Raw genomic sequence first — 12,966 nt, forward strand, 5'->3', positions numbered from 1 at the left:
TAGATGTTGGTCCTTGACTACCACTGTGTTAGAGATAGAGTATTTTGTTGTTCTCCATTGTGTTTGCCATGCTAATCATGCCAGGAACTTCTGGGTTTCTCCTGTCTCCACCTCCTTAATCACCACACAAGCTCTGTGATTAGTTATATGCTACTGTGTCCAACTTTATGTGGCTTCCAGGGAGGTCTCCATAAGTATGTGGCAAGAGCATTATCCAAGGAGCCATGAGAAGTGTTGTATCATTTTATTTAATTTTTTTCTTTTAACAATTGCTAGACTTTTGCAGAATGAATTAAATTGTTGTTAATAGATCTGATCAGTGCTAAAACTAATCTTTTTCTTTCAGTGGTTGACTGTGGGAGGCAATGCAAGTTTGTGTCTGCTCAGACTCTATACACCAAAATCTGTTTATTTTTTTTTGGGGGGGGGAGGAGAGGATATAGCATAAAGATGGTGTGAGATTTTTATGTTTACTAGCCTAGGTGTTTTGTCAACAAAAATTCTTCTTCAAGCTATGGGTGCCACTGGCATGACTATGGAATGAATAATGCCTGCACAAGGGTACTTACTAATGACCTCTCAGGAATACAGTCATGGTCCTTTGAGCCTAAGTTCACAAATAGGGATGAATCTTATATATCTCCAGTTCAAAAGTTTAAGAGTCCCCCCAACAACACCACGCTAATGTGTGTGGAGCCAGAAGTCAGTTGGTTTCAGGTCTCTTCTGTCTCTCTACAACTTCTTTCTGAGAAAGGGTCTGTGAGTTTTAGCTGTCATTCATTCATTCCCACTCAACCAGGCTGTATTGCCAGCAAGCATGCTCCTGGCTCTTTCTCCCCAGTCCTGGGACTACAAAAGTCAACCATCCAGGTCAACTCTGTACATGGGTGCTGGAGAACCTCAAGCTTTGTATCTGTGGACATACTTGTAGTTCATTGAGCCATCTCCTTATCCCTTCAGCTCTCGATAAACATGTCAATATTATAATGCATATGTTCTCTTGACACCAGGGAATTCACTCAGGAAACTCCAAGTATACCTCAGCAGCAGGCTGAGCAAGGCTTTGACTTGTGGAAGTGAAAACAATGAGTTATTCAGAAAAATACCCACGACTGTGAATTCCATTATTTAGCATTGTTACTCAGATGAGCTGAACATGACTTTACTCTTTCCTTATTACTTAGTAACAATTCAGAGCAGAGCAGCCATGAACATAGGCTTCTCAACTGACTGCAGCTGTGACTTAACGTTTTTAGTTTTTAGACACATAAGTGTGGATGAGCTGCAAACTTCATAAAAACTCAGTTTCTTTATGTATCATGTGGAAATACTGAGATCTCAGGTCATGTGTGGAATTGTTTGGCATATGGTTGGCACTTTATACAAATTTCAAATAGAAAGAATATATTCAAATCTGAAGAGAAATCATAGTTTCAAGTTGATCATGGAGGTTTATATGGGAAGCAGGCAGAGACAGGTGGGTCCCTGTGAGTTTGAGTCTAGCCTGGTCTATCTTGTTAGTTTCAAGCTCACCAGGGCTACTGTGAAAGATCCTGTCTCATAACATAGCATAACATGACATGACATGACATGACATGACATGACATGACATGACATGACATAAATGTTTTAAAAAGAAAGAAAGGAAGAAGTAAAGAAACCATAGTTTTATTTTCATCTTGTCTCCTTATTTCATAATATTCACAGAATGAGCCCTTGTGGAAAGCATACTTCCTCCGAAAAGCAGGTCCTCTGTCAACAGCTGTACATGTGCAGTTAATTTTGGAAAGCAATCCTAAAAATGAGAGTGAAGGCTGAGAAGAGTGAGAGGAGAAGGAAACACAAGAATGGGCAATGGGAACCCAGGAATCCTCCCCAGAATCTCACATCACATATGCAGAAGGGGCAATAGTTACCTGCTGCTGTCTTCAAGTAACTGGACCTCAGTGAAGAAGCTAGATCTGCATGTAGGTAGGTGGTGTGTGAGTAATGAGTATAGGTTCTCCTCGTCATCATTTCTGTTAGGGAACTCCCAAACCAGAATGTAGAGGTAAAAATTGTCACAACCAGGAAGTCAGATCACATTTATGAAATGCTGGTTGCTACAAGAGGCAAAGGTTGTCAGGTCGTATGAGGAGGGAAAGAGAACATGATTCTGAAAGAGAAGTCATGTGCCCTCTGGACCCAAGACACATGGCAGAACTCATTTATAGGTAACTTTATTTGTGTGTGTGTGTGTGTGTGTGTGTGTGTGTGTGTGTGTGTGTGTACATGTGTACTGCTTTTTCTGTGGGTTCACCATGTGCATGAAGGTTCCTGCAAAGGCCAGAAGCAGGTGTCAAAGCAGCTGGGACTGAAATTACAGACTGTTGGTACATTGTGGGTACCTGGATCCTCCACAAGAGGAATAAATGCTCTTAACCTATCATTTCTCTAGTCTTGTAACTCTCATTTTAAAGGGGTAGGGGGAGCTTAAATAATTCTCTACCTGCTGGAAATCAATGCCTAAGTTTCACCTGAAGGGCAATGGATTGGATAATTCTCCACATGGTAACCACCCAGAGCTTGAGACTCCTCATTCTTTTAACTCTATAAATGAGACCCTTAATGGGAATATGCATGCTGGGCTGAAGTATCCTCACAGGGATCTGAAATCCATGTTTTGAACAGTATCCCCATCCTTTCCCTTTTCAGAGAACAGTAGAGCAACATAACCTCCAGGTTGTGGTTTGAATGTAAAAAGTTCCCTACAGGCTCCCATGTTTGAACACGTGGTCTCAGTTTGCAGCACTGTTTAGGGGTAGGGGATGGGGATATCGAACCTCTAGGAGGCGGGACCAGGCTTGGAGAAGAATACCACTGGGGCAGAGTTGGTGGTTTATAGACTGGCCCCAGTTCTTGTTCATCCTCTGCTTTGTGACAGGCAGCCAGACCTCAATACTCCTGCAGCCAGTCATATCTTTGCTGCTGTCTGGAGAAAAGCCAAAATAAGCCTTTGTTTCCCGAAGTTGCTTTTTTCACTGTGATTTGTCACAGCAACGGAGGACACACCGATATACTTCCCCTTGGTCCCTAGTTACCGAACAAGTAGTGCTCTAAATGGAAGCGAGAAAAGCCAATTTGCTTTTCAAAGGAGTTTCAAAAGTCTATGTTCATTTCTGAGTTAATACTCCTGATGTTTCTCACAATAGAACTGTTAGTTTCTATTATAGCTATACTTTAATATGAAGGAAAAATTACCATGTGAGAAGTTTCCCATGAAAGTCTTAGGAAACTCTCAGAAATTGTAAATGTGCATAAAGTCATTGGAATGCCACTGAGGCAAAACTATAAAGGTTTTACATGATCCAGTTCCATAATTCCATGACACAAAATAGAAGAAACACTGGTGTTTCCTTTGTGTGTATGGCCCAGTCATGGAAGCCCCCCAAATCACAGAGAGGACAACTTTCCATCTTCCTATTAAACATCATGTTTTCATGTGAGATCCATAGGTACTTTGAGGTGAAAGTGGTCCCAGACAAGCAACTTTCACATTACAAACTGTATTAAATTAATCAAAAAATAGATAAACATTGATAATAACCATAAACAAGAGAAATGATGAACAGTAAAAGGTAAACACTTTTTAAATGTTACTCAAATAACATTCAATAAAACCACATCTTTCAGACAACATAATTATTCTCATCATAAAAATCTCTAGTGGTTGAAATCTAAAATATTGATTAAAAAGCTTCAGTTGGACTTCAAATCAGCCTAAAAAGAAACTCCCATCTTAATAAAATAGGCAAAACTTTCCTTGGAAACATTACAACCTATTTTGTTAAAAAAAGTGTTCACTATCCTTGAAAAAGACCTAAAATGGGTCTTTCTGGAGAGGGCATTTTTCGCATATTAAATTGGATCTAATGGAGCAGAGAAGACACAATTCCAAAGTACTGAGGAAAAAAGAGGGAGAACTGGTCTCAGAGTCCCAGGACCACATCTCAGAATCCTGGGCTGCTCCATTGCACCCAAGCAGAGGGTGATTGGACAAATTCTTGACTTCTAAAATTCTTTTCCTGGTTTTCAGAGGACATGGGAACCCAGCTTTCCCTAAGAACAGATCTGAATCTATGCAAATACATGATACTGCCTGGATTTTCAGAGCATCAGAGTTTGGTGTCCCACTCTAGAATATCTCCTGGGAGATCCCTTATGTGGACTAAGAGCACAGTGACATCCATCATCACCACTGGCTTCTTCTGACTGAAACTCCACACAGTTCAGTTCATCTTTCATTCTCACTTACTGCTGCAAGCTGACACACTGGAGAATTCGGTACCTCATGTGACTTCCATTTGAATGAAACACCACCTACTGCTGTTGGTGAGTTTCCCTTCTAATTCTTACCACAAGGGCTTCATTAAACAGCATCAGGTGAATCAAGCAGGCGCAATGCTAAGCTGACTCTGGAAACACTGAAATAATTTAAATTTTTGCTTTTATAATGAAAACGAGAATTGACTTTACTGCACTGGGAGCTGGAAGTTAAAGGTCCGAGTTCTTAAAAAAGCTTTCCCCACCAAGAGAGCAAAATGCCACTCAGTGGCATTGCATTCGTTTAACAAAACTTTTTTTTTTATCAGAAACTATAATTTAATATTTAAGTATCTAATTTACATGTGACAAGGTATCATATTCAAAAAAGTAAATTGCAACTAGAAAACTATTAACCACTAAAAACAATACCAAACACAACCCAAACATTTATAGGAAAGCAATTGCTAGAATCTGAACTGGAAAGAAAAGGGGCTCATATTTGGCTCATTAAATGAAGCATCCATATTGCAGCCTGGAAAAGAGTATCCACTGTAATTCATTAAAGTTTACCCTTTGTAGCATGAGTAACATATAGATAGACTCATTGTCTGCATATGCACACGTGTGTGTGTGTGTGTGTGTGTGTGTGTGTGTGTTATATTTTTGTGAGACATACACTCTGTGTGTGTTGATTTAAAGGTGTTCTACCTACTGACAACTGCCTGAACTTTGGAAGGTGCTGAGATCCACATTTCTACATAGCCTTGACTCATTTAATAATGCCTTTTTAAAAACAGAACTTTATGTAAAATACTCTGCTTTTTGTTTATTAACTGAATATTTTCTTAAGCATAATAATAGACAATGAGAGAATTGCACTTATTATAAAGATACATTAACATGTTAGATTGCAGCTCAGCCATCAAAGATCAGGGACTGTGGTACTGATGGTACGTTATGCACTTAATGCAAAGGTGATTGTGGTCACTGAAATCAAAGTGAGGGTAACTAGTCACAGAACAAAAGGGGATAACGGAAGGAAACATGCACTATTCCTACTTTAATGTGAAACTAATTTTTTTCCCAGGAAACCAACCCTTGCAACTTCCCATTACAATGAAACACCTTCTGCACCCTTGGCAGCACAGTAGATGAGGACATCTGTCTTCAAGTTCTAGTTCACTCTCTGAGTGTGCTGTTCCAGTTTCATCTCCTCAAGCTGCCCTTGGAATTCTGGAGTGTCTACAACATGACAGTCTCTTGGTTCGGTTTCATCGAGCCTCAATATCCCCTTCAGCTCTGTATAGCAGGGTCTGTTATTCATCTTCTTCTGGTTCTGGAGGCAGCACAGATATTTCTTCCTTTAGACAATCACTGAAGAATCTGAGGATTGTGCTGTAGAAATGATGCTTGCTCTTGTCAGAAACATGATATCCTTCATCTGGATAGACCTATGACATTGAAAAAAATGAAATTAAGTTACTGTTAGGTTGGGCTAGGGTCTACTGGAGCTATGCTACCTACAGCTGCCTCTTTCTCTCTCTGTCCTAACCTCCTATGATTGCCAGCAAGTTTTTAATACTTACTTCACCAAAGAAAGTTTTCTAAACTCTCTAAGCACTCAGAAGCTAAATGTGGTAGAAGTATACATGTTAGCTGAAAGCTGAATCTTTCCCATTTCTCCTGCAGTATAAGAATCAGAAACAACCAGATTTTAAGCAGGGATACTCATCAGCCATATAGCATGGGGTGTCTTCCTTTTCTCTGAAACCTGTAGATTTCAGAGTCTGGGCCATTGTCAGACCCCTTGTGTGGTGATTTGAATAGGAATATCTACCATAAGCTCAAATATTTGAATGCACAGTCACTAGGGAGTGACACTGTTTAAAAGGATTAGAAGGATGAGGAGGCATGGCCTTGTTGGAGGACATATGTCATTAGGGGTAGGCTTTGAGATTTCAAAGGCCCAGGTAGTCTCTATCTTTCTCCTGACTGTGGATCAGGATGTGGAACTCTCAGCTACTTCTCTAGCTTCATGTCTGTCTGCCTGACAGTATGCTTTTCACCATAATGATAATAGATTAACCTCTGAAACTATCAGCAAGCTCTCAGTTAAATGCTTTCTGTTATAAGCATTGCCTTGGTCACAGTGTCTCTTCACAGCCCTAGAAAAACAACTAAGACAAAAGTTGATACCAGCCCTTCAATCTTGCCCTGAGGTTATAACCTCATTCAGCATTATAAAACATTTAGCATCAAGCTGTTCTTTAAACTTCATCTCCTTGAGCACTGTAGCTTCTGTCTTCTACATTACATTTCCTGGTGCTCTTTTCCTCCTTAAACTTTACATTTTATGTTTTTTCCTTGCTCCAATTGCTCTTTTTCATTGTGTCTCTGAAAATCAGTGATGACTAATAACCATATGACATAGTCAGTACTAGGCTGTCTTGAAATCTGATTCAAAACTCTTCAATTTAGTCTTTTTTTTTTTTTTTTTTTTAAGGACAAGGGCAGAAAGAAGCCACAGTCTTTGCAAAAAAAATATCACAAAAATGGTCTCTAGGCCACTTATTGACATTCTTCCCCTTTGAAACTTCTTGTGCTATGCCCTAAATACCCATATCACCCTCAACACCACTGTCTTCATGCTCTTACTTGGATGGCCCAGTAAATCCTGCTTAAAACTTTCAACTCCTTTTCTAGTCTGAAGTCCCACATTCTTCCATATTGCTCGAAACATCATGGTCAGGCCTGTTATAACAATACACCACTCCCTGGAGAAATAGCTAAGAGTTTTTCACCCTGACCCATGAGTTTTGGCTGCCATGAATCTCAGAAGAGAATTTGAAATCTGGATTTATAAACAGTGTTGACAGTAGACTAGACTATTGGGACTTCTGAAGTTACACTTGAGTGAGTTGTTGCATTTTTGATATGGCTATAAGCCTGTGGCATTGAGGAAGTAGAATGCTGTGATTTGAATTAGGATGGCCTACCTAGGTTCATACATTTGAAGGCTTAGTCACCTGTGAGTTGCACTATTTGAAAGGATTAGAAGGATTAGGAGGTGTGGCCTTGTTAGAGTGGGTGTGGCTTTGTTAGAGGAAGGGTGTCACTGGTGGTGGGCATGGAGATTTCAAAAGCCTATGCCAGGCCCAGTCATTCTCTCCCTTTCTGCTACTTGTTATCCTCTACGAATGGAAGGGTTAAGCATGTGAACATTTAGTCACTGGACCTGCAGTTGAGATTCACCCATCTTGTTGTAACCTGCCTCTCTGGTGTTTCCACTAATGTGCTTTAAAATTCCTTGATTTGTAGCTTTCTTGGTACTGCTTCTATGAAACTGCCTCCACAATGAAGAACATAGAGGCAGGGCAAGTGAAATGTTCCCAGGCCAGGGTCACTCACGTCTTGGCTCCCTAACAAACTATGACTTATCCCCTTTGAGTTAAGTGTCATGCTTTTCCATTAGCAGTGAGGAAATGTCTGCCATATACCATAGATGCTACAAGATGGCATTTTTTTGACTTTCAGTTAGTGGGAGGTAGATGCTTGTCCATTCCAAAGATTTGCACAGAGCTCACAGATTCATTAGCTCACACACAGAGGAGAAAATGGCTATTCAGAGGTCTAAAGCAGCCCAAGGTAACTTGGGGATAGACTTTTACCATTTCGAACACTGCCACATCTCCACAATCACTGAGGTTCTAATCAGTCTATCAGCCTTACAGAAGGTTTAGTAGAAGATGCTGTGCCTTTCAGGAACTTTTTTCACCAAGACAAAACAAAAAATCATGTAAATTAGGACTTGTTGGCCAAAATAGAAGAATCTTCTATGTACATGTTGACTACTGTGACCTAAACACCTAAACTTTGCAATCTGCCTCTTTTTGCTGACCATGTTTACTTGAGAAAATTTGCAATTATGTATCATTGTTTTTCATGCACCTTTAAAATGTCCACAAATCTTCTGGTCAGTTTTACAACCAAAGTGATATATTTCTTTAAGACAGGTTCAAAAAGTTGAAATGCAAAGTGCAAAGGAGGTTAGTATTACTTGTCTCTGTAGGAGGTTAGGATCCTTTCACATGCCTTGAGGGCAGGTCAGAAAGCAAAAAGATTCTTGCTATATCTTGCTCAGAAATGTAAGAAGTAAACTCTTTGAGTTTTTCTTGGGAAGAAAGCTCCAGGGCCCTGTGAATTCACTCAGGGCCTTCTGCAGACTTGTTTTCCTGAGATTAACTCCCCAAACCACTCAACAGAGAAGGTGCAGCTGTGGTTAAAACAGGCCCAGCTACAGCTCACACTAGCTGGGACTTTGGGGTTGGCCATGTGATTCCGATTTTGCTCTTGTGGAAAGTTATGGAGTCCTGAAGACTTCAAAGGATAATGACAGGTCAGTTTGTGTGTGACCAGGTTCATTTCTAACTCGTTAGGTTAATGCCTAAAGCTGTGAAAATGAAACCAATGGAGAACCCTAAAGTTAGTTTAGCGATACAAGAAACACAGAATGCCTTGTGAAGAAAGGGGCAGTGAACACAGCCACCCCAAGAAATCAGTTATATGAACTTTACTCAGGAAGGACACAGGGACATGTCTTAACCAAGCCCTATGAAACCAATGTCATGTCATCATTATATCCTCTGGATGATGAACATGAAGCTATGGTAGTTGATATTTGCTCTGTTTTTGTCCTGCAACTTCTACACGTGTCCTGTGGCTGACACACACACACACACACACACACACACACACACACACACACACACGCACTCATATACACACAATACACATACATACACATACAGACACACCCCCACACAGAGACACACACACATATGCACACATTTTTAAAGAGCTATTTTACTTTCCCATAAGCTCCTATAATGTGATACTTCCTTGCTACAAAGCCAAAGCCATAGGTCCCACTAAGACCTCCAGAATCCTGATAGAAACCCAAGGATGAGCACTTTTTTCTGGAATGGTGGCTTACCTGAAGAGTATAATTCACTCCAGCTTTTATCAGATGCTTGATCAATTCTGCTGAATGTTGGAAATGAACTTTTGCTGAAAAATATTAAATTATAATATTTGAAAGAAATGAATCAATTAGCACCAGAAACTTTTTAATATATTTTCCAAAGAGCCTAAGTGTCTTATAGACATTATTCACTTGGAAGACCCATCATTAATTTTAACTAGACAGCTGTTAGGTAAAATAGTAAAGTGTCATTCACATTATAAAACAGAGCACCAACACAAGAGCCATTACTAAGGTGAATTTAAGTATGCAATAGCATTCTATGCATATATGTTTGTTTGTGTGGTTACTCCCGTGTGCAGGTGTGCATATGCATGTTTGTGAGTGTGTGTGTAAGTCAGAGGACCACTTTGGTTGTAATTCCTCAAGTGCCTTCCACTCTTGATTTGAGATGTGATCTCTCAATGGCCCGGGACTTTGACAATTAAGCTAACATAGCTGGCTGTCAACTTCCTTTTATCTACTTGTTTCTGCTCAATATATTGTCAACACTGGGATTATAAGCACATATCACCATGCCTGCATTTTACTTTTCACTTGGGTTTTGGGGAATCAAAAACTTCACTTGGGAGCCACCTGCCCAATTCTGTATGAGGTCATTTGTATATATTTTGTGGTAGATAATTTATTTTTGTAATAAATTATGTATTTTGTTCTTGATAAACATTAAAGGCAATATATGTCTTGCCTGCCATGGATACAGTGAAATATCTTCAGATACTTACTTGAGGATTTCTAGAATCTAGACTCAACCAGACACTGACACTCTGCATTATTATTATTATTATTATTATTATTATTATTATTATTATTATTATTGTTTTAATGACAAGTGGGCAACAGTGAGGTGGCTCAGCAGAAAAGGGTGCTAGGCAGGAAGTCTGACAATCTGAAATCAATTACTGGGACCCATAAATGTGGGATAGAGAGAAAAGGCTCCCAAAAGTTGTCTTCTGGACCCATAAACATGCCTTCATAAGCGTGTGCACTCATACATATACACAATATATATAGCTATATGAATAAATAATAAAATCTCATACTGAACTGAATGTCCCATGTTGAGAAGATACAGTACATTGCTCATTATTCAATGTTAAATATTTGATGCAGCACAAACTGCTTTTTCTCTTTTTTTTCCTTCTTCTTTCTGTCTGAATGTAAGATCTCAAAGCTTTGGAATACACATCTCAGGAGCTCTGTATTTAGTAATGGTTTTGTCTGAGCTAGTTATGAAAGCTTGGCCCTGTCACTCAAATCTTTCTGTGCCATAGTTTTCTTGTATTCTGCCTAGGCTATTTCTTTTACTCTATAAATAGATTTAGACTTCCATAAATAACTTTAAGCTAACATTTTGTATCTGTCTTTGTCAAACTGGGGCAGCCTTATCAGTGGTCTGAGCTTCCTTAGGCTCTCATTCTGTGGTGCAAAATAATCTTTCTATATAGCAGAAGGCAAACAATTCCAGTCATTCATTTAAAATATACTCAAGATCTTTCTGAACAATTTCCTATTATAATTAAGAAGAAAAATCACCAATTCTAAATAACTGTAACTTGCTTAGTATGTGTATGTGACTATGAATACAGATTTATATGGACAATGAATGAGGTTAAAATAATCTCTTATATTATTCATGTATATTTTTATAGGGAAGATACATGGGAAGAACTCCATCATGTCTACATTTGGATATGGCTAAAAATATAAGCATGCAAATGAATTGTGGGGGAAGTGAGAGCAAAGAAAATAGAGAGAGAGAGAGCAAGAGAGAGAGAGAGAATATTATGATGTGTGTGTGTGTGTGTGTGTGTGTGTGCGCGCGCGCACGTGTGTGTGAGTATGGGTCCAGGTACCGAGATTAGAGGACAACCTTGGGTGTCAGTCCTTGCCTTTCAACTTATTTGAGGCAGAGTCTCTTGTTTGGTGCTGGACACACTAGGTTGCCTGCTTAGCTAGCTTGCAGAACTTCTTCTGTCTCAACCTCCCATCTCTCCTTAGGAGCACTATCATTACAGATGTGCACCACTATGTCTTCCTTTACTTGGATTCTGGAGATACAAGTTTAAGTCCTCACTGATTCACCCCCCCCCAATAAGTTTTCAGTTGATTTTGCTTTCTGCTTTGTTTCCAATGCCGTTGTATGCTATTTGTCTCATTCAGAGGACTAATTGGGACAATAAAGTGTGACTGAATAAGCGGATGGATTTCTCATTTCTCAGGGCAATAATAGTAGCTAGTCTGTTTGTAAGGTTCCTAGCAGTGAGATCAGGACCTATCCCTGGCACTTAGCTGGCTTTTGGGAATCTGTTCCCTATGCTGGATTCCCTCACTCAGCCTTGATGCAGGGGGCAGAGCTTGGTTCTGCCTCAGCAATGTACCATACTTTGTTTAAGCCCATGGCAGGCCTGCTCCTTTTTAAATGGAGACAGAGGAAGAGTGGAAGAGGAAGGGGATAGACGGCAGGATAGGGAGAGGGACTGAGGGGAGAGGAGGGAGGGAAAACTGTAGTCAATATGTAAAATAAATGAAAAAAAATGTTAACTAAACAAAATAAATTTTAAAAAAATCACCCAACACCCTCAAGTCAGTTTATCTATGAACTGTGTGGTAAACATGGACATATGTGCATCTGTGCTCTGTGCACATGCATAGCAGGTATCCCTCTGAACCTCTACATAACATGACATATGTGGAATACTTGGCATGAAACTGAATCAAACAAGAAACAATATGGTTTACGGTAATATCAACAACTTAATGTGATAGCTAGAATGTAATTGGCCCCCATAATCTCATAGGAGTGCTACTATTTGCAAGTGTGGCTTTGTTGGAGTGAGTATGGCCTTGATGGAGAAACTCTGTCACTGTGGAGGCAGGCTTTGAGATTTCCTATGCTCAGTATACAGCCCAGTGTCTTGGTCAACTTCCTGTTGCCTGCAAGATGTAGTACTCTCAGCTACTACTCCAGCACCATGTCTGCCAGCATCCTGCCATGATCCTTGTCATGACGACAATGGACTAAACCTCTGAAATGAGCCATCCCAATTAAATGTTTTCTTGGTAACAGTTGCAGTGGTCATGGTGTCTCTTAACAGCAATAAAACCCTAACTAAGACAATTAGTAAAGGGGTTTCAAAGACTACTAAAAAATTCTAGGGTGGTGTCTAGAGGTAAAATCATTTAACTTTAATTATAATTGGTTCAGCTGGTGCAATCTGCATAGTGAAGGAGATAAGAACCATAGTATCCAGAACAATCCCCACATAAAGTTCTGTTTTTTCCATGACGTATTTCTCTAACTTACTAGTTAAGAAAATGGCAACTCAGTAGGACATCATTGTGTGTGTGTGTGTGTCTGTGTGTGTGTGTAGAAGAAATAAGGCATTATCATGTGCTTTTAGTGCATTTTCTGACACATAGTTACCTATTAGTAAGTGACTTCCTATGACTACTATTGACATATATGGATGGTCTAAATACTCTGACATCCTTTAGAAGCATGTGTTCTCTGCAGTTGTATACCATGCAATGCTGCTAGTAACAGAATAATTCTGAATACATTTCCCAATTCGTACTAACTGTAGACTTTTCAGAAGTGTTGTCAGGAAAACAAAGAG

At 39.6% G+C, this 12,966-nt stretch overlaps 1 protein-coding gene across 4 annotated transcripts in view; it reads right to left on the bottom strand.

Annotated features, from left to right (window-relative positions):
* Positions 1–3,200: 3,200 nt before the first annotated feature.
* Dpp10 (dipeptidyl peptidase like 10) overlaps positions 3,201–12,966 on the bottom strand; it is a 1,497,630-nt gene continuing 1,487,864 nt past the window's right edge. For all 4 annotated transcript variants that reach the window (XM_036202538.1, XM_036202540.1, XM_036202537.1 and 1 more), the window contains 2 exons: positions 9,299–9,372; positions 3,201–5,756 (listed from right to left, as the gene is read on the bottom strand). In XM_036202538.1, coding sequence (XP_036058431.1) covers positions 5,622–5,756; positions 9,299–9,372 — 209 coding nt within the window. In that variant the 3' untranslated portion in view covers positions 3,201–5,621. The remainder of the gene's footprint in view (positions 5,757–9,298; positions 9,373–12,966) is intronic.

This window comes from Onychomys torridus, chromosome 11, assembly GCF_903995425.1.
Source record: "Onychomys torridus chromosome 11, mOncTor1.1, whole genome shotgun sequence".
NCBI lineage: Eukaryota > Metazoa > Chordata > Mammalia > Rodentia > Cricetidae > Onychomys > Onychomys torridus.